Source organism: Pyxicephalus adspersus, chromosome 2 (assembly GCF_032062135.1).
Source record: "Pyxicephalus adspersus chromosome 2, UCB_Pads_2.0, whole genome shotgun sequence".
NCBI classification, from domain to species: domain Eukaryota; kingdom Metazoa; phylum Chordata; class Amphibia; order Anura; family Pyxicephalidae; genus Pyxicephalus; species Pyxicephalus adspersus.
In genome coordinates, this window is record NC_092859.1 from 80,439,628 (window position 1) to 80,467,324 (window position 27,697).

Below are 27,697 nucleotides of genomic sequence, written 5' to 3' on the forward strand. Positions count from 1 at the left end.
GCATTTTCACAGGGGTGTATACACTTTTCTTATCTGCTATATAAAATACATGTGTAAACTCAAATTCTGAAATTGTTTTATAGTACTCTAAGTAGATGCAGGTTTCCATTATGTTAACATATTTAATATTAAGCTTAGTATCTTACCTTTGCAGTGGCACGAGCACGGAATTCTGGACAGCCATTTACAGGAATAGTTTCATGCATGTACTGGTAAACCTAAAGGAAGCAGGAAATAATATAATAAGGTATTATAACTGTAGGTTAGTACATGTTCCTTAAATTTTGTATTGTTGTATGTTGGATTAAAATGAGTGGATCGATATGAGAATTACCTTCTTTACAAATTTAAATGAATTGTAAAGTTAATCTGGTATGTACAGACAAGCATGAAATACAGTAATAAAAGTAAAATTGTTTTTTTTTAGATTTGTTTATCATAAAGTAGTATTGTTTAAAAAAAATACAATTATACCCAATTTCATATTCCAATTTAACCCTATTTTTTGCACTGCCAAGCCCTTTCTTTTTTTTGTATAGATATGTTACGATCACAGCAGTAAGACCTGCTTCCAGAGATCCCATGCAGCTCCTGGCGCCTTAAAGAACCAGTGTCTAGTACAGGCATGCGCATACTACGGCCCGCGGGCCGTATACGGCTCAGTGAGGATGTTTCTCCACCCATTTGGGTGTTCCACATCTCTTGCTGGTGCCACCCTGAGCAGGGTCAAGCGAAAAACCCCGCCGGGGGGGGCGCACCGACTAGAACACATACCTAAATCTGAGCCCACAATGGGAGAGTGGGCGGGGTTGTGTGCAGTGACACAGCCCGCCCACTCTCCCATCGCAAGCTCAGAGCCTGTGATGGGAGAGTGGGCGGGGTTGTGTGCAGTGACACAGCCCGCCCACTCTCCCATCGCAAGCTCAGAGCCTGTGATGGGAGAGTGGGCGGGGTTATGTCATCATGACGTCTCGTTCAGGGGCATCATTATGTCATAACCCCGCCCACTCTACCATCGACCTGGCCCCTCTGGCAAATTTAATTTAGGTTTTGGCCCCTGACTAAAAAAGTTTGCCCACCCCTGGTCTAGTACCAATCACTGATGCTACCATTCATTCTCCATGGGGCCCCAGAGCCAGTGGTTCCCTGGCTTGAGGAAGTAGTAAACATGCCAAAACCTCATGGCAAGAGTGAACCTATTCAAATTGAGGTTTATAGTTAAACAGTCACAGGAAGTTGATATTGCTAACTTCTGGCCCTTACCCTGACCTGCAGATGTCCAAAGACCTTATCAGACTATCAGTTCTGTGTCAGTAATTCATAGTAGACAGTGACAGTTCAGCAATGGGAAAGTACATATTTCCTCAGTACAGGTATCTAGTACCTTATGTTAAACTCATCCAGGTTCCTTTCACATTAAATCTAATCTAATGTGTGTATTGTACATATGTGTATTGTATTCATTCTAATTTGTAAAGCATTTTTTTATTTGTAAGAATAGATGTGTGGCACAACAATAATACTGAACAACTTGGTTTGTTGACCAAGTAAGCATCAGGCTGATTAGCTAAGCTTGGAAAGGGCTTTAAATTAGGAAGAATAGGCAAAAATCCAGTTGGAGAGATGCCGTTTGGCTTTCATGGTAAATGAGCTTCAATAACTTGCCCAAACAGAGTTCTTTGGCTTCCAATAAGAGCACATTATTACATTTACTGCTATTTATTTAGGGACAATATTATAACTAATTTATGCTGTAACAGTTTAATTGCCTTTTAGGAGTAAATATTATTGATGCATTTTTACAGCATTCTGCATTGCTGATGGCATTGTTTTACCATTTAAAATAAAATGCAATCAAATATTGTGTACTATTTATTAGGCAAGTTTGGGCATATTTCTTTGCACCAATTCTTCAATAGTTACAGAATAAAAGATATATACAATTGTGTCCTGTCCAAGCAAAACATTAACAGCGCACTGTAGATGTGCAATGGGGTGCAATTTACATTGGACGTTATATTGTGTCTCAGATGCAGGTGAAAATATGCATTGTGTTTTCAGTTAGATTTTAATGTTGACATTTGCACTTCACTCCCTTCTCCAGTGGCATTGCATATGGTGTTGTTCCTGCACACCAAGGGTAAAGCTATAAATAGAAGACCTGTGCTGTTGAGTGTTACTAACACTGGAAGTAATAGCACAACCCCACTCATGAAGCTCCTGTCCACTGGACCTCTGGAGCAAGGCTCTGCAACCACTTTTCCTACACCACCGCCAGTGGCCCAGTTTTCCAGTATGCTGTCAAATGCATACGCATATCATGAGCACATTGCAGTGGAGGAGGCTGGTGTGAAGGACAGTGCAGAAATGGGGAGTTTTGAATTTATATTTATTCCAATATGTATCCAATTTGCCATTCTCTGCAGGAGGGGGGAGAAGGGAAAGTGGGACTCTGAGAGGCCATCCCTGATTCCAGAGTCCTATTTACATTTTTCGAAAAAATTAGTACTGTGCTCATAAATACTACAGACTTATTTTTACATGTCTGAGACTTAACTAAAGTCTAAGACAACACGAATATATTGTAATAAAAACAACAAATAAATAAAACGCAGAACATCAATATGGTTTTAAGCTTTTCTTGTTATGAAAAATAATTGTCAAAATTATTGTTAAGGCACCTCTGTGACAGGACTTTTTCTTCAAAATAAAAGAGATGGGTCTTACATTCTTACATACACAGACTTCAACAGCAGGAATGAACATAGTAAACATAAGGTTCTGGATTGCTTGGATGCTGTTTATTCTTTATTGCGGCTCATTATGTTGTAATGGTAAGTCAATGCATTAGGAAATAATCAGTGCTCTACCAAGCATCCAAACAGTACAAATATATTTCTGTTAGACCTTATCCTAGCTTGTACTCTATGTCATTGTTTGGAGATTTTAGATCCATGAACAGCATGACTAGTAGCTGCTGCATTTTAAACAAAACAATAAATGCTGCTTACATCAAATTTATTATTTAAGTCTTGTAACCTACATTGTTTATGACAGCTTGGACAGCATGGTAGATAATAGAAAACTGACACATAGCCCCCAAACGCCCCTAGGAAGAGCATATTACAATTTCACATTTCGCTATAAAAAAAGAACATAGGAATTAGAGCATGCCTGCAGTGACATAACTCAGGGATAAAAAATGAAATAGTAGTAGGATTAGTAATTTGCTAGGAGTAGTCCTGTAGTTCTTGTAAATTGAAATGATAAATTGACATCCTAAATGATACCTTCTATGTCAATATATTCAATAAGTTTTTGGTATCCATAAAGTAAACCTTCGAAAGCAGAGACATAGGTGCTGCTATTGCTAAATGTCTGCTGGAGTTCTGGAACGGTCACACTGATCCTGGCTTTACTGCCTAATGAGATTTTGATCTGCAAAAATCATGCAGTTTGTAAAGTGGTGGTACAGTCTAATCTCATGTTAGTATTCAAGCCCCAAACTATCCACACTACAGGTTAAAAGATCAATCTGAATCAATAAATGAGTGACGGGTTAAATTCAATCACATGGGTACTTTCTACCACATAGCTCTGTTCTTTAAACTTCACATGTTACACTGGCATACTGGATCTAACCACACAGTAGGGGTATATTAAGGCCAACTTATACATGTCAGATTTGCTGTTTGGACCTGGGTCTTATAATATAAATACCAGCCAAAAAATATTTAGGACTGTTTATAAAATTTATTGTGTGAATATTCATTTTATTATGATTTGAGTTCTTCCTCGTTTGGCTGATCTACACTCAGCTTCCAGTATATTGCTATCTTTTATAATTTGTCCCGGGCAATTTGATTTGACAGCAACAACTCAATACATGTATAATTCTATGATTTTTTTTAGTATTGAAGGAGTCATATAAATCCAAGGAATTACAATGGGAGTTAACCATGTAGTATGAGAAGCTCCAATAATTGATAACAAATCTTGATTCAGATAAGTGGCAATAGTACATATGAGGAAGCCAAATAACAATCACATCTAGTTGTGTTCCTTAAATCAGTGTCCATATGTTTAAGTTTTAAAAAAATCAGTGCACCTTTAAAAAGTTACCAGGGCCACCAATATCCCCAGCTTGTTTGTTCTGCTGGCAACTCAAAATGTTGAATTTTTGCTCACTTTATTCTTGGTAAGAATGGTCTACTTCTCAGGAACACATACAGTAATAAAGCATGTTAACCATTCCCTACTCAGTCCAAAACTAAAAATAAGGTCTGAATTTACACCTAAAACTTCAGGAAAATATATGATGTTCGTATTTGTGAGGTGTTTGCACTTGGGCTCTGGAACACCATTATTTGGGGTTCATTCTTTACTTTTTGGATGTCTTACAAATGATATAATATGGAAAATGTAGCAATAAACATTCAAGGTTGACAAGAAACCCAAACCCCCTCCCAAGGTAGAAAGGAAAAGAGTTTAGAATGATGCCATGGATACATCTTTGCTGGAGTATACACACCATAAAGAAGCCAGAGGCTCCATTTATATCTAAATTTCACTTTTGGGTGGATTGTCACTTTTAATGTATGCTTCATACAGAGTACTTTATTTTGACAGTTCTGAGTTGCTGCATTTGGTTTTCCAGTTAAAGTTTTTACTTGTGGTTTATATCATGTGAGGGGTTAGCATTCCGTGCACTGACTCAGGTAGTCCAGACTCCAGTTCAGATGTTAGGGCACTCTATTGCCTTTATTTGCCAACGGAGAAAAACAAAAGAAATACACACAGTGTTTCTCTCACAGGGGATTAGTGTCTGCACAGTTCAGTAAGTAACATAAAGGTTTGAGAAGATTGAAGTCTGCCTTGTTTGCAAACCTGCAGTCTTTCTGTCTCTCTCTAAACACACTCTACCAAGAGCTAAAGGTCCAGCTCACCTAAGGTAATCCAATTCACCCTGACCACATGGATTCCCAGTGAAACCAGAACCATTGCATGTTTTTTCTTTTTTTTTAAATCTTGTGGAAAGATTTATATTTCCTAACTCCAGAAGCATGCTGGCTTAACCTGCAAAACTGCCAACCCTAAGAAATTAAGAGCCACGTACCTCCCATCTAGATCACATGACCAGTAAAAATGTTTAAACTACTAAAGACTGGAAGCATAACTAAACCCATGATACTCACCTATCCCTGTTTTGTTGCGGACCACCACCATCTTCCTCTTGTTTTTCCCCCTGTAGTTGATCTTTGGCAATCTTAAAGTAACATTTGATTTTACCTTGTTATAACCTGATAAGTTAAAACAGTTTCCTGTGAGTAAAAATTGTTACTATATAACCCATTAGTAAGTCTTAGCTGACTTTTTGTTTATTTTTAAACTTTTACTTTACCATTAATATTTGAACTATTTTTCATTCTATTACAGTTTTGCATTCTCAAAGTTTTTTTTTAGTGAAAAATCATGCTTTTAGTGTTATCTTCAACAGGACAAATTAAAAAAAAAATTAGCTTGTTGTTTTTTAGACAACCCTGATCAAAATAGAACACTGTTTTCTATAAAGTGCATAAATATGAAAAATCATTTTTGCAATACATTATTTACAAAATGAAAACTTGATATGTCCAGCAAATAATGCTTTACTTTGTAATCTTCCGTAATGCAAGTATTTAGGAATACACAGATGTATAGAAACAAATGTAACAATTGCTCTGATCCATAGGGGGTTCACAGATGGGAAATTGGTGACAGATTTGTATTTGTATGTGAAATTGGTAGTATTTTTTTCCTAACAGTATATTTTCTCGTTCTTCACAATAATACCTCTCTTATGGCAGTACAAAATTCACTCTGTAGTACTTTCTTCAGACTCTGTAACTTGTGTACTGGCACTTCCCCGGATGTCTCCAGTTTCTCCAGCAATTCTATAGCTCTGGAAACATCTAAATAAATAAGCCAAGAAACAATTACTATGCATAGGCAAGCAAATAAAAAACCTTTGAAAGCAGACTGGCACAGAGCAAAAAGACGATTACAATTTGCAATAACTCATGGGTTATACAGAAAGCGTTTCAGGCAAGAAATGCAAATTGTTACACAGACTGTTCTTTTGAACAGCTGAATGTATACCGCAATAAACAGTTACTAAAAATTGAAAAATTGATATATTGTTAAGCAGCACAAAAACCATATAATTACCAACAAAGAAAGTGCTTACCTTTGTGTATTTTACAGTCTTTTTCTTCTAAATCCTGCTACTACAAGCTTTTACACTGAGGATTCATTTGGCATAAATTATGTTTCAAAGCCTAGAGGGTTGGTTATTCAGCTGGCTGTGACACGGTTATGTCACCTTCCTTACCTGACTTTCTTCTGGGAGCCAGCTGATCTCCACTGACTTATGTCAAGTAATTAGGAAAGGCAACAGACTACTACTGGTAGAAAGTGTCCCCTGCTGAGCTATAGGAAAGGTCATTATAAAGGATTATAAAACTGTACATATCTTTTTGCAGGTAAAATAGTTCCCTCATGTCAGTTTATACTTTATATTTGTGTGTTTAGCTGGAGCTGTGCTGTAATATCATGCAGAAGACTATAGAATGGCATATAATGGTATGTCTACCTGGTTGCACAAGATTTGCCTAATATAACCTATATGATCAAGTAATGAGTCAATATTTTAAGGTAACATATGACTTGATGTCTCAAAGTATTACTATTTATTAAACAATATGAATCATATTTTTTTACAAAAAAGTATACATGAGCATTTTGGAAGAATACATGCAAAAGTTTGTTTCAACAATGCCAAGCCAGAAGGAACACAACCAAGAGTTCACCAAGAGCTATCATGGCATCATGGATGTCAACATATTAACATTATTGGTCTGATTTTTTAAAGCTCTCAAAGAATGACAAAAATAGACTATCATGGCATAACCTGGGTGGTCTAGCATACCTGAAATAGATCTAGTTCAGGATTAAACATATTGTTCAAGTAATTACAAACGATTTTAGGAAATCCATTCTTGGTTTTCTAGATCACCCAGGTTCCCCCATGATAGTTTATCTACTCCAGTCTTAGAGAGCTTTATTGTCATGCCATGACATGTTAATCAAAACAAAGAAACATACAAGACTTTCCACAGAAAAATACAAAATTGGCAATCGATTTTTTTCATCAATTTTTTTTTTCATTAACCACCTGGGCGGTTAGCCCGCGCCTGGTTCGGGGTAAGAAAACTTGCTACTATCGGTTACCCCGAACCAGGCGCGAGGTAGCTAAAAATATAAACACGCGTTACACTGCAATCCGATTGTCATACAACATTGTATGACAATCGGACTACAACTGAAAAAAATACTTACCTTGTCCCCCCAGCTTCTCTGGAGACGTCTTCTGTCTTCATCCGGTGTGTGCAGTGACGATCTCCGGGGTTTCCCGGTGACGTCGTTGCAAGCGTCCGTGCGGGCGGTAAGGCGGGGCGGGAAATTTAAGTAACTTTGTATTGAACTCAATACAAAATAACTGTATAGAGTCCAATACAAAAAAATCTTTATATAAAATATATATATTTGTATTATATATATAGTATATAAGCTACTGTACAGTTACATTACATTAAACACACATTATATATTTTTTTTTTTAAAGATTTTTTTTTTTTTTTATGTTTTATAAAAAAATTTTTTTAAAGTTTAATATTAAATTTATTAAACTTTGGACATATTTCGGTGAGTTATGCCTAAGAATTATAGCCTACAATCTAAAATAAATTTCCATGCAAAAAATGTTTTTTTTTTTTCTTTTTGCATGGACGTATGGAAAGAATTAGAACACCCGGGGTTCGTGTACATGTCCCCCTGCCATTGCTGATGATGTCAGTGCATACGTCCATTGAAGGGGGGTCGTAGCGGAAAATTCAAATATTTTGTATTGGTTTCAATACAAAGTCCTATATGCAATCCAATTTAAAATATTACAAAATATATTTATGTGGTTTTGTCTATAGGTATGTGACGTTGGACTTAAAATTTACTACACTAGGGAGGTGTTTTAGAAAATTATAGTACTATAAAGTATACCAAATTATTGCATTTTCAGTATTTTTTATTTATTTATGCATTCTTGTTTAAGCTGATTTTTGTGTTTTTTAAGTTATTTTTTTTTTTTACATGATTGTGTGTTTCAAACTTTAATATATTCAGGATATCCACTAGACCCTTTTTCGGACATATTTCTGTCAGTTACAGGTCTACAATTTAAAAAATAAAAGTCATGAAAAACAGTGTACCGCTTTTGGTACAGAAATCCAGACATCAGTGAAACGCCCAGGAGGTTAAGGATAGACCTTTGTTTATCTCAAATCACTAATTACCTTACTGGAGGTCTGTTCACCAGAGTTTCGGGGAAATAATACTTTCTAATGCTACTCTTGAACTTAAAGTCATTGTTTCCATTTTTCAGCTTCACAAAATTTGACCTTTCTGAACAGTATTTCCACCCAAAATATATATCTCCTCCTTTAGCCTCCTTTTATTGAGCCTAAAGATGTTAGGTTCATGCAGTCTTTCCTGTTATGTTTTATCCCTCAAAGCATACATCTTTTGTTGCCTCTGGACACACTGGACTTTCTTATCAATATAAAAGTTTTAACTTGATCAGAATGTTGTATCCTGGTCACATATAGGTATAAGAGCTTATGCCTATGAAGAACAAGCCTCGGAAATCTTACAATAAAGCATTAGGCAGTGGCGTGGAGGGCTTTTCACGCCAGCACTTTGATAAGTTAACAAAAAGCCTCTTCATGATTTTCCCCATATTACCACATGTGAGCCTTCTTTCGAATTCATTTTTATAAAACATCAAAACAATGCACAGCTAAACAGAAGCATGATTACTTATTAAAGCTGGTTGTTGTTTTCTAAAGAGTAAGTGAAAGGCTGTAACATCCTGTTCTAGATGTGCTTACTAATATCACTTACATTGAAAACCATTTTCTGACCCCCAAAATGTTTACCACCAATAGTTTCTTTATATAGTTATTATATTATTGGTCGATTGATCAAAGTGTTACTCTGCACAAGGAAATAATGGATGTTTGTGTCATGACACAGTGGCATTGCTATTGTTATATTTTCTATGTGCTAAGTAGTTTTCACATTTGAATTATAGACAAACATGATACTCATGTTTTATTTTTCTGGCAGCAAAATTTGAAGGTTTTTTATCCAAAGCTTTTTGTTTGCTCAAAGAGCTTTACTACTAGTAGAGATTTATTCATTTCAATATTAAAGTCCAATGGTGGGAATATATTTTAAAAAAGTTGTGTAAAAACATATCGCCCCACTCCCCTTCTAGGAGAATCACATTACTAGCCTGTAGACTTTGGATAAAAGCATGCAAAGGAAAGCAGTTTGTACGTAAAGCAGGCAGCACAAATTTAGTCCTTATGATCTTGATGAAAATAAATGTATATCTGAAGCCAAAGGGAGAGTTCTCCAGAGTATGAAACGAATGGATACAACTCTGCTCCTTTTTTTTTTTCTGCTGCTTATGTCCTATTGGGAATATTTCCCTTATCTTCCCATCTTGGAAACACAAAAGGAAGATATCTCTCTAATTGAGAAGCATATAATATCTTAAAATTGTTTGTCTGGAATAGGTGACACCATTGTAAACTCTTCACTAGTTACAGACATCACATATTAATTTTTCCAGCCATGTAAACGAATGGTGATCAAAATTCTCGATTTACCTTATACTGTTACCCAAGTGTCTAACCTACACAACAGCTAGAGGCAGATTCTAATTTTTTTTAAAGATATTTATATAGACAATTGTTTTATCATGGTGGTCCAAACAACCAAATAAAAATATTGTTTTGATAAAAAAAAAACTTTTCCTAATGCACTAGAGGCTTATATCTGAGCTGCTGTGTATTCCAAATAACCTTATGCCCAGGATGCCAGGGACTGAATCTGTTCATGAATCAGGAATGCCTCTTGCTGTTTAGGGATATAGACATTAGATGGTGGGTACAGGTTAGAAAACACTCTTCCCACAAAAACAATCCACCTTTTCAGCTATACATATGCACATTTAGATTCAGAGATCATGTACAGGCTATTAACCCTGGCACCATAATTTTCCTTCACTGGCACAGATAATTAATAATTGTTTGCCATATGAAGGATTTTCACACTGATGATGGGCCTTTCCTCTGACCTCAGCACTGTAATCAAGCATTCACTTCTTTATACTCAGCTTTCACCCAGTCTAAGTGAAAAGCATTAAACAAGTGCGATCTAATATGTATTGGCAATTTTTCCATGTCGTTACTATGACTACAGATTTTTGCAGCAGACAGTTATACACGTTCAATATGTATATTTTTGAATAGTGGAAATCATAATTATCTATTTTATCCTGACAGGTTTGCATGAGAAATGTGATAAGATAATGGTACCCAGATTGGTCTTTTTTTCTACAGATAGAATTATATGTATTTTTAATTGGTAGCTGTTCTATTTAATGTTTTAAACCACATTTGTTTGCAGTGAAAATATCAATCATCACACCAAAAGGAAGGATTAAAAGGGTATCTTACCTAAGATAAATGTTTTTTTTTTTGTCTTTGTAAGATATACATTTACTCATGAAGCACTTTAAAGGTTTAAAGTGTTTACAAAATTCTTTTTCATCATCCTTCTACAATGCAGTGCCAACATCCAAGTTTGAAAGAAATATAAAATATAATACAGGCTCCCACTGCTAACATTTCCTTGCCAGTTGCCTGGTTGTAATGCTGATTTTCTTGTTTGCATTGACCCAGGGTAAATATGCAGATTTTAGATTCCTGATCTATCTCTGATTTTCCTGTTTCCATACTAGTTCAAGTCAGTTGCCCTGATTTATTAAAGCTCTCCAAGATTGGAGAAGATACATTTTCATGAGTGAAGTTGGGTGATCAGCAAACCTGGAATACATTTGCTAGCAAATGTTTAAATATTGGATCAAATCCATTCAAGGTTTGCTAGATCACACAGCTTCACTGATGAAAGTGTATTCTCTCCAGCCTTGGAGAGCTTTAATAAATCAGGCCCAGTAAATCAGAAAGTACCAGTAGTAGGTTTGAAATGGCAGCCATCCTGAGACTGCATTCGTTTAAAGCAAATCTGTGCTTGGGCCATGCAGGTAGTTACGTACTTAGTTTTCTTTTACCTACCAGCCACTCTGTTTAGCTACAAGGAAATTCAAAATTCTTCTAGTCAGAGCCTCCACAGGGCACAAACCTCTCTAATAACTCCAATTTGACAGTGGTGAGCCATCACCAAACACCAGGGGAGTCACATGCACCAGGGACATAGAAAATACCAGGTACTTCAAGGCAAAGTTGAATATGCCTTCTGCCATTTTCTCTCATCGTACAGCACTGGTGCATGGTAATGGACCCAGCACTGTCACGGTGGGGATGGGGGGATTGTCTTTTCATCTGAGTAGTTCTAAATAGAAGATTATTTAAGTCTTTATTTGTTTGCCTCTGAGCAGAGAGGCCGTGGGTTCAGGATAGGTGAGTATATGTGATTGGGAAAGGGGGCATTAACTGGATGTGATGATTCAACCTGCATGGGTAAAACACAAGTTTGCTATAAAGACAAGTGATAAAATCAATCAATTGACTTTGAATGCTGTCTAGAAATCACAGGAAATATTCTAAATTTAGAAAGGCCACTCAGTGTATAATTATCTGTGTTTTACATACACTTCATGGCTTGGTGCACTAAAGCAATGCCAGAAGGAAAGACATAAGCTCTAGGCAAGAATGTTGTGTCCCCTGTTTGTATTTCAATTATTTATTTTAGTTTGACAGAAGCATGCCTTAAAGCTACTTGAGGGAATAAAAGAAAAAAACCTACATGCTAATGTTAATGGTTCAGGGCATGTAAGCCAATTTACATATTTGTCCATCTAAATAGTGGAATCTCACAGACAGAGCCAGTGTTGTCATTAATTAACATTCCACAATTGTGGTTGTTGGGCAGAAACCAAGAACTCTCCATGGCATAAATGTTGGCCAGTGTGATGGTCACAGAAGCGTGTAATACACTGCAAAATATGTGACAATAATCACACTATCCTCCTCTGTGTACAAGGTCTGGAACACTGCTGTTCTAGGGAGAAAAAAAAGCTATTTTTAGAACACTGCTTTGTTGAGTGACTAGAAACTCAAGAGATTTCACTGCGGAGAATACAAATTGCTTTATTAATATGAAGAACCCTCACTTCAAAGAGATGCTCAATAATGAAGCCATCTTTATTAATTATAGGATACAATTATTAGTAAAAGTACAGGTGAGACATATTGCAGCTGGAAGCTTATCTGGCTTAATACTAAAACTGCTGATTATATAATTTCCTATATTTGATAATCTTTGAATTTATTAGTTATATGGCCCTAATGTGCAACAATATTCATCTGTTAAAGTGAAAATGATTGGAAAAAGGATGAGTGTATATAGTGATCCAGGTAAGGCAGTTTTTATCTAGGAGTGCGGAAGTAAAAAATTACTATTATTACATTATTATTTTATTATAGTCATAGTTATGTTTACACTGTATGATGTTGTGTACTGAGCAATGCAGATATGGTCGGCATTATCGGGCTCCACTGATGCACATTTCTCACTGGTAAATGACAAGCTATTTTGCTATCTTTATTGAATATGCAACACATAAAGATAAGGATTTATGCATCAGGATTTATGTATGAAGAATAGTTCTGCTCTATGCATGCTTATAGGAGAATTAAATCCACTACAATCACTATAATCTCATATAAACGTTACTATAATATTCTTTGCAGACCTGCAATTTTTTAGTACCTGAACAAGGAAATTTACAACAGGTTTACCAAGGGAGCTGCTTATAAAGCAGTGAATCTGACTTTTATCACAACAGCCCGGGGTGGAGAATCTTCCAAGTCTTCCAGGTATATTTCAATGAGAATGCAGGGAATGCTTTGGTGAATGTCAGATTCACTGTTTTCTAAATAGACCCCTTGGTGATCCTTTTGTAAATTTCCTTTTCAGGTACTTTTTGTTCATTTGTTTCCCAATTGTGCTCCTGCATAGTCACCTGCCAAGTGTGCTCCTAATTGATGCTACATTTATACATGGATTATGTAGGAAAGGTCTATTGTTGCCACTGTTAGGAAGCTGATCCAGAGTAATGATGTGAGTGGATGTTTATAGACAAAATTCCTATTCTATGGGTTATGTGTGCTTCTTCAGCCCATAGATTTTTTTTTCAAAGCAAAGGAACTTATTGGTGTTGGTTCTCACTTTTGTCATTGTCATTTTGCTACCAGTTTGACATTTTACTGAAACATGCTATTGTTACCCCATCCTCTGCCAAGCGCTATTGTCCCCCCACCTCTGCTTTCCTCTGCACACTAATGTTCCACCTATGACTTTATGACAATTTCCTCACAAAGACCTAACTCCAGCCATTTTTGGCCATTAGCACTGACCATTTTCCTGGCACTACACAACTGACACCATTTTTCCTTCCTACCAGCAATATAAGTGGCCCTGTGATACATAAACTGCTGTACTATGTACGTTATAATGAATTACATTGCACAGGCCTGATATTTGCATAGTTCTGAGTAAAGGACATTCCTAACTTACATCCAGTCTAAATCTGGTGTGCTCCCAGAGTACAAGATGAGTTTAAATTAGTTTCATGGTAGAATCTCGGGTTTTATGCCCTGCCAGGGCATTTATCAAAAGTTTGTAAGTTCTCCCTGTGTACCTGTTTTTCTTTCCCACATGACAAAGACATACTAGTAAGTTAATTGACCTACCTCAGAAGTGGCCCATGCTTTGTCAGGGATTTTAGATTTTGCCACTTTGAGGAAACATTATTGACAGGTTTTATCTGTGGGAAAATCACTGCATGATATGAATGTGTGATAATAAATGTATTCCATTTTCTTGTCTTTAGGATAAGAGCCCACATCTGTGATGAAGCAGTGGTCTCTCTGCAGACATCCAACAACTTTCTTCTTAGTTAAAGCTAGTGTTCTCCAATCACATTATGCTGCTTGCTTATTCGAGAGCTTTATCTCTGACTCAGCAGGGGGGAGGTGCTTTTCTGCAACATTTTGGCAGGTAAGAGGCTTTCTACTCAGTCTATGGCTCTATTCTAAAGAAAATGAACTGGGAGGCATTGCATGCTTTTTGATGTTGCACCAGTAAAACATTTAGCTAATTTAAATTTCAGTTGTTCTTCTCTGTACAGTCCAGTCACAATAGTGAAGACAAGACTTTACTGGAGACAGCTATTCTGCCACCTTTTTGGTGACACAGAGCATCCACTTCTATCCAAGGAACAAGGAACACATTTCATTTGGTTAAATGCAAAGCAGCATACAATGTAGAAAAGCCTGTCTGGTTTACAATCTTCTGCATTCCACTCCCAGTCCAAATGCTAATATACAAGGGATTACAAAGACAAATTAAGGTACTATTTAAAAATGCAAAGTAGCATTTTTCTACCAAATGGAAATTGATTTAATAGAGATTTTTGCATCTTTCGACAATAACATTTAAAATCCCCAGTGGACACCAATACCGTCATTGTTTGCTATAGTGCTTGGTGAGCATTTTTCTGACCTAAGAAGCAATTGTTTCTTGTCTCTGCTATTGTCAGTGACCTATATATAAGCAGATGTCAATCTCAGATGCGGTGGATAAACTTTGTTGTTTAAGCTCCAATGTTCAGTGCACTTACTAGATTTGTAATTCCCACAAGGGCATCTCTGATGGAACATGCAGTAATAAAGCTTCTGAAAACTAAATTGAAAAAGGATTACATGTGTTTGTGATAAACATTTGAATCAATTTAATTTATTTTTGGTATAGTATAAGATATTTTTTGTGTTGGTGTTGCTGCTATTTGACAATTTGCACTGAGCTACTTTAGAGAATTGTATAGTCTAAAAAACACTTTAGAAAAAAAACATTGTACCCTGCATACTAAATGGATATCAACTGATAATGACTTCTAAAGTTTATAACATGTATTAAAAAGAAAAAATTGCTTCATGCTGGATTTACACCTTTGTGTTGCTTTAACATGCAGTATTGCAGTTTAGAGAAGTATCCCTCAGGTTGTCATGTGTAGCGTAAACACCCCCATGAGAACAGAACTACATTCTAATCAACAATGAGGAAGCAAGAAGGCAAAAAAGCAACATTTATGGTAAACCAAGCAGACAAACAGTACTAAGTTTGTATATTCAATATAGCTACATATCAGTGCCTACATATAATCACCTCCTCTATGCAATTTTAGAACTTGTTTGTGAATTGATCAATCTAAAACAAGGTAGGCATGGCTAAAGTGAGTCTATACTAGTCTGCCAGAAGTAATTAATGCTCAGTTTTGTCCTATATTCACCATTGATTGCTGTTTTCCAAAAATGGTAAATTAGATATTTGTTTACTGGGGGGGGGATAATGATTTTGGTTGACAGTACTATTTGATGTTGGGTCCTATTTAAAGGCAATCTTTTTTTGTGTATTTGTTATTACTGTTGCCTGGGGGCCATTGCAGTTGTTCCAAAATGTGGTTTTGCAGATGTGATCAATACATAATCTTTTAAACTTTGAGCATAGCCAATGACATATCCCGTGAACTGTGTTGTTTGTAGCAGTGACAGTCATTGGTCACTGCAGCACCCCAAAGGCATTTTGCTGTACTGAGTGTGTCAGGACTAGTTTATTTAGTTTATTAATATACTCAACAAACTTTGTTCATTAAATACTAATCATACATTTTCTGTGTCAAGAGATCTTACAGGTAAGGCTCACCTTTATGTTTATATTTGTCTTCAGACCTTTATATGAGACTGAAGGTCTGAAGACTTTATGCCAACTTCACTGATTTTTTTCATCTTTCAGCACTGTTTAACTCAAATAAGTTCTGTTCTGATATTCACACATTTTCCCGGGACAGGTTTTACCAGATAATAAAGGACTTCAATTGAGTTACTATAGTGGCTTGGAATCTTGAGTGCTCATCATTCATGGGTGACACAAGTTGGGTCAGGACATAAGCACAGACAGCTCTAATCAGATCACAGCAAATGGGGCATATGATTATGCTAGGTCCTTACATGCAGATAAAAAGGTATGCCCAGACAATCACTGTAATTCTCAAATGGCAATCTCAAATGAGGAACAACATTTTTTGTTAGATAGGTATGGACCACCATACAGTAATACTTAATGACATTTAAAAACATTTTTTTGATGAATTAGCTAAAATACTTGGTTAAAAAAAAGTAACATTTTATCAAGTTTTATCACCATGCCTGCTAGTCTCATGTGATTTATAGTGAGATCTGGTAATCACTGTTTCTTTTCTGGAGAGGAAGCTATAGCTGAGTGCAAGGATCTTCCTGCTTCTGCTTTATCTATTCTCTGTATCTTTGCATTCTGCTTTTCATAGATTTTGCCAGTTTCAAGATCACCAGTCACCAGAAGGCAGCTTTCTCTTCTACCAAGACTGCCATTCTACATAGAGATCCAGTCCAGTGCAGAACATGGCATAGCACATCAGTAGTAGGGAAAGAATCAGATGTGGTGTTATATGGTGAGCGTGTTTTGTGACATTCATTTGTAAAATGCATTAGAATGTCAGGGGTGGCATCTAATATTGTACAACCTTATCTGCAGATCTTCAGCTTTATTGTTTGAAGTCAGAACATAACACGTTCACCTTATAGAGCAGCTTCAAACTTGTTAACATGGAGGAACACTTGAAATAACTTTCCAGTTTTAGTAATTCCCTTTACAAAAATACCAAGATCTTTAGCTCCCAGTACATTATTGTGGTATTCATTGGCAAGAATGTCAGTGGGAAGAATGTCAGCCTTATAGATAGACAAATGGCTTATTGGTCTCAAATGAAATTTGTTACTTACTCAATATGATGGATACTCAAGGAACCCCTAGCAACCTTTGGAGGAGCCCTGGTTGAGAAATACTGCTATCGAGCATCACTGTTAAGACCAACAAAATAATGTCAATAGGGATTTAGCTTAGAACAATCTGGCTGCAAAGTGACATAAAAAACCTTTGTTTTCTGTAAGAATAAAAGAATGGAGAATGAAAGGATACTTTCCTTGCTAACATTACATCAGTGTATCTTTAAAAAAAGAAATGTTTTAGTGTTACAGCATCCTTAAATTCAATGCACTGTTGGAAATAAAACATTGAATAAAATATTTGAATATACAAGGATAATGTTGTTTATAATCCAGTCTGTTATGCTGGACAGTATAATATAACATAAAGCAGCAATTACATACTTATATGGCAGGAAATGACTAGAAAAATCTTTACAAAATACAATCTCTGTCACAGTGCGAAGCATGAATGTGCTTACAAGTATGGTTTAGAATCTTTTTTAACCATATGTTAGTACGTATTATAATTTTGTTTCCAACACTTTAGGAGATGCAATGTGGTGTTTTGTGCCTGGAAAAATACAAAACTCATTATCAAAACTCAATCATGTATATACCAAGGTATTTTTTTCTGCCTATAACATTGGTAGGGAGATTTTATTCCACCCTGGTGTAGTTGTAGTGGGACAAAACAACCCTTTGTAATTTTTTTGTATCATCAGTTCTCTAAAATATTCTCCATAGGAATATATGAATAAGTCATTTAGGCTCTTAATATTAGTAACTTTACTGTACATCTGACTTTGGTCTGTTACCAAATTCACCTTTTACATGTCAGAGTGGGGAAATCTCAAAACCAATGGGGGGGGGGTTTACATTAGTAGTAAGGGGCCGCAGAGAAGAGGCAATCTCCCCAATGGGGAAGAGGTGCACAATTGGGTGACATGGAAGCCATAGAGACTAAAATGAGCACAGTAAAAGGTAGCTGTTGTGCATTTGCAAATTAAGAAGCCTTGCAACATAATCAAGCAAGGACATGGAGCATATGGGTGTCCAGTTGAGGCAACATGTGAAAGTGTTGTAGAGAATTCTCTCATCACATAACATCAAATGGTGTCATTTGCCTGTACACTTCATCTTCTACACAAGAAGGATTACAAAATGCAGCAGCTATCTACTGAATGTACTTTACTTTACTGCACCTCATTTACTATCTGATGGACTGCAAGCATCATCAAGCTCTCTCCTACTGATCTGTGCTGGTCTCTCTATTTAACTATTTGCATTCTTTTTTTATTTTCCTCTGCTCTAAGCTCTCTTTATGACCAGCCCAGAGTATTCCAGACAGGAATGAAGGTAATTAATAACAACAAGATTCTATATTAAAAAAAAAGTAATCCCACTGGATTATGAACTTTTCAGCAAGGTCCAAAGTTTGCAAACTTCCAGATGTTAACAAACAGCCTCAACCCTGTGACATTGCATTTACCAACACTAACCAATAAACCAGACCAACATTGATGTATAGCAAAGGAATTTAGATGACTACATATCGTACAAAAACAGACATACATAGCCAAAATTGTTTTATACAAAGTATTTTTTTTTTTTTTAACAGGGAAATACTGACAAAATATCTTGTCTGCAGCTATGTTAAGACTGTTCCTTTGAAGCACAATGCTGTTGCAAAAAACTGGATACAATTCATTCGACAGAAATTAAAAATACATTTAAAAGCCCTAAAACTGTAACATGATAATTGGATCTTTTATGAAAAAGCAAACAAAGAAACCATGGATCAGAAAGTATATTAAATTGCACCATGATCTTCATTACTATGATCTTAAGAATTTACAAAACTGTGAACTCACTCAAATTTGCACGTTTTCATCTTCACTCTAACTTATCTTGTGATGTGTAAAATACTCTAAAATGAACAGATTGTATTTATGTTTTGCTGTTAGACTTGGCATAACACAAGAGTCCCACTTTGTAATCTAGTAGCAGATGCACAGCAGTTCTTAAAAAGCATCATTTTAGGTGACAAATCACATACAAATGTGCCCATTTTACTTTCAAAACAGGGCATCCATAGATAGTCTGCAAAAGCACAAAACATAAATAGATGATGCATAATACACCCTGGAGTATACACTACTGTACTGAGACATTCCTGTCTGGAATGCTCTTGTGAAAACTAAGACATACTGCGTGATAGAGCTAAATGCTTACACCAAATGTCCATTACTGCAAAATATTATTTTTGATCAGTCCTACAGCTAGATATCAGTTCCCTCCCCTATCCCTAACAAAAATATTAAAACTATTATTTAATTGGCAGTAAATATATAATTTTAAAGATATTTGGGGGAAGACCGTTCAATTTTTTTTCCCTTAGGAAGCTAAACACCAAAAACTCAAGGACTCATTTTATGCAAAGAGTTTTTTTTTTTATTACAGCTCTATTATTAGCATCCCATAGTGCTGAAGTGAAATACCATGGACAGCTTGTGGTTTGCCTGTTTTGCCTGCAGCATCGCTTCAGGAATAAATGAGCCTAATTCATAATGTGGATTAGTTTGAAAACCACTAGCAATTGAGGGTCCACATATATATCAACCGCATTTCAAAAAATAGGACTATAGTAGTAACCCAAACACCAAAGAATGCCCCATAGAATATATATATTACTTTTATTACAAAATAGTAGGTTAAGTTTTTGTTAAAGTTTAGAGCAGTGTTTCTTAACTCTCCTACACCTGAGGAAGCGCTAAAATAATTTTCAGGTCTCAGGGAACCCCTGCTAAAAGCAATTTGGGTGTCAGAGGGGAAACGGCTACATATTTTAGTTGCTAGAAAGAATGCCTTCTTTACTGTAGTGACTCAAATACCACCTTTATAAATGACTAAAAACATCATGAGTCATGAAGTTGGCTCTACCAAATGGTGTTGGCCCCAGATCTATGCAGGGATCAAATCAATCATCGTTTGCACAATCCCTAACTACCTCTGGAGAAACCCTGGTTGAGAAATGCTAAATTAAAGAACATATAGCTAGTCAAGTTGTAAATAGTGCTAAAAGAGATTGAAATATATACCTACATTAAAACAATGCAAAGATAGAGCTGGCTCACTTTAAAATTATTAGAAAATAATATAAAACTGCATTTCTTTTGCCAACCATTTGTGGTGGAGGCTCGTAGGATGCATGGAGTTCTTACTCATGGACAGTGTGGGTAAAAAATGTGCAAAGACATATTTGGCCTTGGAATTTTAAAGGGCTATATATAGGGCGATATGGAGATTCATTCTGGGGAATCAAAAACTACATAAATTAGGATTCCAGCAAATTATCACTTACACAAAGCTTTCCTTAACTCCTGTACTCAGCTCTGCTTACACTCTCTAGACCCTTCCCAAATTCCTTACTATTAGTTGGTAATAAATGTACTGAAACTCTCAGAGATTTAGCCTGCTCTTCATTCAACAGTGATACAGAAAATGTATTTTTTGCTTTGTAGGTGCCCAGAAAATGTAAGCGGGCATTTCATTTTAGATAAAGATAAAGCAAAGATTGACCTCAAATTTCAACAAGTCTTTATCAAAACTGATTTTATTTTTTCAAAGCCACTAATCAAATGAAATATTTTAGAATAATGTGCATGTTGATTGGCGATTAGGAAAAACAGATTTAAATTCTTAGTTAGAACACCTGGCACATAAAGCATTTCTATCTGCCATTCAGGCTTTCCACAACACACCATGGTATGACATGTAAACCCTCTCCTCGCGTACAACTTACCTATTTCTTTTCTTTCCTACCTGCTTTTCCCTTTGACAAAGAAGATCTATGTGTGTAATTAACATCAACCTTCCTATTTAGCTGTGCATCCATATCAGCAGTAAACTCTAGCCCTCCAAGCATTTCCCTTCCTGCATCTTTTCATGTTTTCTCATTCATTTGGCTCTATGCACATCCCCTTCTCTATCTTTTACCCTGTTTTAGTAAAAATAAAAAAGTTATATTTCTGTTTATATATTAGATATATCATACTTGAATGTTTTGTCTTAAGCCTTATATGTTTACTATCCGTATTACTGGACTGATCTGTATTATCTAGGTTTCTAAAATTCTAGATTTTTGCAGTGTTATGCTTTTGTGTATGCTTTTATTCTGTACAAAAGTCTATTTTCCTGTGCTGTTATTTTTTATCTACAACTGGCATACCTGTGTAAACTGAGACTGAAAAAACAAAAAAAATAAACTTTAAACACTGTGGCTCATGTACAAATACAACAAAAGCAGGATAAAGACGTTTACTCATACTCAATACTAAATTATGTGTATATTTGCTCTTTGCTAACACATTTTCAATTAGGATGTCTATTTTTACTCTTTTGTTTTTATTTCCATAATATATTCCACATTTTATGCAAAGCAAAAAAAGGCAGAAAAATATGCCTAGAAATCTGTTTATTTAGAAGGAAATATGATCTACTGTCATTGAAGCTTTGAGGATAGGGATGGAGAAAATAATTACAAAAGCCATTTACAATTGGGCGGCCTGTTTTGTTTGGTTACCAATACCAGTAGGATTTTAGGCTACAATAATAGGACAGTTGGAACAAAATTAAAACCTGAAATGAATTACTAGCTTATGAACTTTGTTCTAACTTTATAAAATTAATCAGCAAATCAGGCTGAATAGGTCATTTAAGATAAAATATATGATAGTTTGTGTACCTACCTACTACATATACATACAGTTCAAGCACTAATGAGCTCCATTAGGATGAGACATGTAGATAACATAATTCCAAAAACCTCAAATTAAAGTTTATAAAAGACTGCATGAATGAATCTTAATCTTACATAGATGCCATAAGGTTCCTACTTACAGTATGAGATAAACATCTACAATTACCATAGAAATATTATTAAGGACTTTGGGATATGTATATACTTTTGTATGGTCTGTATCATCTTTTTTACAGATTGAAAACCAAAACAATCTTAACAACCTTTTTTTTGGATGTAGGATTATGTAACATGTTTATATTCTTAAACACAACAAACCAAAATAAAAATGTTGATAGTGGTAAAGTCAGTACCCATAAATATGGTGAACTAGTAAAGCTAGCTTTAGTTACATTATATTGTAAGGTAAAACTGAGTATATAGCTATCTTTTTAAATAATTTCAATATTCATAATCTAAATGTCAATGTAAGGTAAAACTTGCACAATAAAATGTCTCATTTTGTACTTCCAGCTCATACAAGTAGATATTATAAAACTTAAACCCATTCTGGAGGGCAGAATTTAAAAACAATGTCTATGACTTACAGAGGTCAAAAGATTATCATTGCACATTTTTACCTAGACTAGAAGAAGATCTTTTGCTACAATATTATACATCTTTTATTTTGATGTCTCTAAAATGTATTTAGCTGATTTAAGCTAGGTTTGGTTTTAATTCCAGTGCTTCCAGGTTGCACAATATGATGTCTACATAACAAGAAGATGCTGAATGACCTGTAGCAGAGAAACCGAATTTAGGCAATTTAAAATATTGCTAGATCACTGTTTTACCTTAGCTGGAGCTGAAGATAACGGGGTTCCTTGCCCTGCTCCCTCCTACCCACACTATGGTATACCATGCAGCCTCAAGCAACTCAAATATACATGACATGTTCAACTCATATCAACTGACAGGCTGACAGATAGAGCTTCCTATAGGAACTATACACAATGCTGGGGTTAGACAAAAGCAAGTAGCTTGGGGGCAAAAATCTATTTTTTTTCATTTTTGGTGGATGGCATGAGAAGCATTAGGCTTTATGTCATTAGGTTTTATTGCTGTTTCCATCGCCACCGGGAAGATTCACCCCTCTGTGAATCAAGACATGAATTAAAGGGAACTAAAAATAGTCCCCAGAACATGATATATGGGGAGATTCCTAATGGAGAAACCTGTTTTGGGGACAACTGTTTAGGAGGGGAATACTCTTCCTTTAGGGTATTTCACAAATGGTATACAGCCAGAAGCGTAAAATAGGGTTTAATCCTTCTCTTCTAAAAACGATATAAAGGTGGTGGCTATACATTCACTAGATAGAAAATGGAGGTGAAGGAGCATAGGTGGGACAGCTGGTGATTGGTAAGAATGTTTTTCAGTATAATTTAGAACAGATTGTCTATAACAATATGGAGGGATGAAGTGGAAAAATACACCAGTTTACTGTACAAAGGAAAGGGCTTTTTTCTAGCATAAACAGAAAAATGCTGCCATAATTAATCACAACATGACAGTACATAGTAGGCAAAATATTTTTAACAAATAAATGGTGATCTAACAATAAAAACTAAACTTACTGTATATTACATAACATAAATGTTTAGTGAAGAATTACATTTTTCTAAAATAGCATATAAACCTGTACAAACACCTTTCCATTTAGTATGTTATTTTGAGTGTAAGTGATAAATTGCTGAGACAAACTCAACTGATAAAGCATATTTGACACTAACTGAGGAAATGAGCAAAATATCTCAGCTCCATTCCTGCTTGCCCATGGAAGCTTGGATTTCTGACTATTTTCTATTCATCCCTTTTGGGTATATAAAGGAGACAACTTCAACCTCAGCAGCAGAAGCTCTGGGAAGACATAATAGGTCTCCACACAAAGCATGCAGCACCAATCCTTAGATTAGCCCCCTGCCAATAACTTTCCTTATAACTCTACCTTTGTTGGGATCAAATTATCTACCTGACGGGTCATCAGGACCAATAAAGGGGGTGACTCTTCAAACATGGACACAGACAGTGAATAAAACCTGACTCGGGAATATACCCAATATTCCAGCGGCTACCGCATTCCTCATCTCTCTATGTTCCAGACTGTTGCCTGTGACCGGATGGGGTTGTGGAACAAGCTAAGGATGAATGGTCACATGAAAGGGAAAATACTATTTATATCACCCATGTATAGGAACAAGGGTTTAGCCTTTGAAATGTGGATCTAGCACCACTGCAAAATAACATTTTTATAAACATACGGCTGTACACCTAAATACCTAATAATGCATTAATGTATATTTAATAATTTATATATATATATATATATATATATATATATATTATCTGTATTTATATATTTTATCTATATTTTATATTTTATCTGTAGTATACGTATATGATGTGTTTTGATGTGCTGAATCCCTGAAAAACATTTTTGAAATGATACATATTGTATAAAGAAACAAACTATAATAAATGCAGTAAACAACTCTACAAGGACACATACATGAATTTCTGTTTCATAAATGCACGTCAAGTCAATTACTTAGCATTAGGACGAAAAAAGAGGATTATGCATGTGGTGACATTTCAGGATAAACTGTATGTGCTAATTCTGAAGCACTGCATACAGTACTTACTAAGAAAACTGCTTTGATGCACAGCCAAACATAAACATTGCCTTTATGTAAAAATGAGAATTGGCATCTGTTTATAAAATATTTAATGTGATACTTTTTAATTACTGATATTATTAATATTCATTTAAAAAGCACTTATTATATAATGCTTTAAACAATGCACATTGACATAGGAGCAATCTTTTTTTGTGCAGAGAGGGAGCATACATTTGTTACCATGGTAAGTGTGTTACACTGATAACATATGCCCATAGGAATGCTTAATGCTGAACTTCAGACTTTCCTTTAATTTTTTTCATACTTGCAGATAGCTCTCCAATGTGTTGAAAGTAGGTACACCAATTACCCTGCATACTGTGACTTCCACACAGGAAGCATTACAAGCTGCAGCTGGTATCTTGAGCCCACCTCATTTCCTGTCTGATGGACTACTTGGGTCATCCAGCCTACTCCTCCCTATCTGTGCTGTTCTGGCTGGACCAGGATTCAAAACATTTACTAACAAATAGCTAACAAATAGCTTGATTTTAGGAAATCCATTCCAGGTTTGCTCAATTAATAAGCTTCACTGATGAAAGGGTATTCTCTCCAGCCTTGGAGAACTTTAATAAATCAGGGCCATTAAATCAATAGTGTGGTGTTGCTGTTTGTTCTTTACCCTCGGGTTTCAATAATGACCTAGAATATTCATGCAGATCCAGAAAGTCAAAACTCAAGTTGCCCAAGTTAGTGGCTTCAGATGGACTAATCACCACCTTTTCTAGCTGTGGTTTCCCCTTTAAAAAAGGCAGTCAGTGTTCACATAAATTTTGAAACAAACACCTCTGGTCTTCATGTTGACAACTGGTATTTTCCAAAGTGAACTATAAGTCGTTGATCTGCACTTTATAAATATGGTGATTAACATCTTAAGTAATGAGAGTGACATTGTTCTAAAACTGTTGATCCTTTCAGCTGATTCACACTTTTGAAATTGGGGGGAACTGAAAAACAATGTGGTGTACAAATAATACAGCCTGTCTGTAAGTAGGTTGCAAAGTTTTTGTGAAACTTGCAAACTGTACCCCCACCCATAGCATATTTTAACTAATATAAATATTAGTATAATATAAATAATATAAATAAACGCTAAACACCATCTTTACATTCTTTATTCTTCTCTCTTTTTCTCATAGCTGTAGATTTACCAGCAAGGCTCCTACTGGGAACTGCTGTCGGTAAACACATTTGGGCTGGACAAGAGGCAATGCATAACAGTATGGCTAGCTATGGGGGGTACAGGCATGCTATCTTTTGGCACAGCAACCTTTATACCCAAGCAATGGCCCAGGAACCCACACTGCTGAAATGGTAGGATCACCAGATTTATACACTTTTACAGCAAATGATAAAAGAAATGCATACATGACAAGTTTTCTATATAGGTACAATAATAAACAAATACATATACAGTACATGACATTTTTTTTTGGTTACCATACACTTTGAGAAGCAGGTAGTTTGGCATCAACCAAACATTCTCTGGTGGAGAATCTTCCAGGTCTATGTGTTTTCAACAGCAGCGATTAATCCTCCACCAGAGAATGTTTGGTGAATAGCAGATTCACTGCTTACCTTTAAGTTTAAAATTAAATCTGGTACTTGTGAGGCAAGATCACAAAGTTGCAGTGAAGACTAACAATATTAATAATGAATTAATTTCACCATTGTCAAGTTATCTGCAGTGAGGAATCACACTTTTTGTTTTGCAAATGAAATCTCTGACTACTGAAACTACACAGCTCCATATTATATGCCCGGGTGATCTAGCTTTCTGCAACATGGCAGTGCCAAGAGCAAATGTATTTCTCCACTGACGCTTGGAAACTCACCAAAAATATGCAACCTGTAATCATTGTGTAACCTATAATCATTGAGTTGTATGTCCGGTATTCTTTTGTGGCAGATTCTTCTTAAAACAGATTTTATATATAGTAATTGTACTGAAGAAGTAAAGATTTATCCTAAATTCTCAATGTCCTCAATCTTACAAATACAGATTTTTACATTTATTTAGATGACCTTACCACTACCTCTGCAATTGTAGGTGAAAATGAACTCCATTTATTTACTAGCCTCAAGCATATTCTAAAACCAAGACATAGTCATTACCTATTCCAGCCAATAATTAGGACCAATAAATTATTCCACACTTAAAGGAACGGTGTGAATTGTTCATATCCCTGGCTGACTGATATCAAAGGAGGAACTGAGATCCCAATTTTAATTTTCTGAACTGGTCACTATTCTGTACCCAAGACCAGGGTCAAACGTGCCATAACCATACACACTTAACCTGCAAACTTATCCTGGTCAAGATCATTTTAAATAACGACTGTTCCCTGATTCGATTCTCCAAATGTCATCTCAGGTCTGTGAGCTCTTTAGAAGCTTGTACACTTCTCTGTGACTTTGAGCTTTCCTTTACTAACTTGTTAACACTAATTTTTTTAGTTTGCAGCTTCAGTTGCAATATCTGATGAACAGAGTTTCCCTCCCTTTCTCTTGTGATAGTCTGGTTGTCTGTGCCTGTTCCTGCTCCTGGTAGCACATTAACTCCTGCAGGTGCTGCTTCTTCCAACACCTTGGATGCCCAGCCATCCCCAGCATAATGTCAAGCAGGCGACCCTGTGCTCATGCAGAAAACTTCTCAGTGGACATGGAAGAAGCATGTATAGTTGTGTCCATGTATGGACCAGTGCCCATCTCTACTCTTTTAAATGATTCACCTTGATAATCAAGTTAGAGAATGGACCCTACAAGAGCGGAATGGGGGAACAATGTGTTCCCAGGTAATAATGCACTGCTTGGCTTCACCTGATATGCTTATAATAAAGCTTCTTCAGTGTCATTTATGCCATTTTCCAGGCCAGCATGGATTCCTAGTGACTGTTCCAGCAATACACACACTCAGATGTTTAGGAGCTATGGGGAAACAGATTGTTTCACACTACACTCTGCTTGGATCCATGGTATGATGATGAGATCATCCCTGGTGAAGCTTGCCATCATGCACAGCAATGTCAAATAACAGGCACACAGCAGCATCAGCATCAGGTACTGATCCAGTCCTACCTCTGTCCAATGTGAGGGGCTGGACCACTGTCGCCATGTCTGTGGTCGGATGCAGAGTGATGCTTGGAGCCAGAGCAGCAGAACTGGAGGAGAGGGGGGGAGGGGGAGAGAGAGAGAAAGAGAGAGAGAGAGAGGGAGAGAGAGAGAGAGACTGC

The 27,697-nt window shown here is 36.0% G+C and overlaps 1 protein-coding gene across 1 annotated transcript; it reads right to left on the bottom strand.

Annotated features, from left to right (window-relative positions):
* LIN7A (lin-7 homolog A, crumbs cell polarity complex component) lies at positions 1 to 27,697 on the bottom strand. The gene is made up of 3 exons (XM_072401209.1): positions 27,543 to 27,697; positions 5,833 to 5,951; positions 1 to 218 (listed from the first exon to the last, which is right to left on the bottom strand). The coding sequence occupies exons 1-3, from the start codon at positions 27,577 to 27,579 to the stop codon at positions 135 to 137; spliced, it is 240 nt and encodes a 79-aa protein (XP_072257310.1). The 5' UTR covers positions 27,580 to 27,697; the 3' UTR covers positions 1 to 134.

What these genes read in the sequence shown, in the direction of transcription:
- LIN7A (XM_072401209.1), bottom strand. Translation starts at nt 27,579, where the DNA reads ATGGCGACAGTGGTCCAGCCCCTCACATTGGACAGAG. An exon ending in GCCCCTCACATTGGACAGAG is followed by an intron (nt 5,952 to 27,542) that starts GTAGGACTGGAT and finishes TTATTTATTTAG; the next exon opens with ATGTTTCCAGAGCTATAGAA. An exon ending in TTTGTACTGCCATAAGAGAG is followed by an intron (nt 219 to 5,832) that starts GTATTATTGTGA and finishes TGCTTCCTTTAG; the next exon opens with GTTTACCAGTACATGCATGA.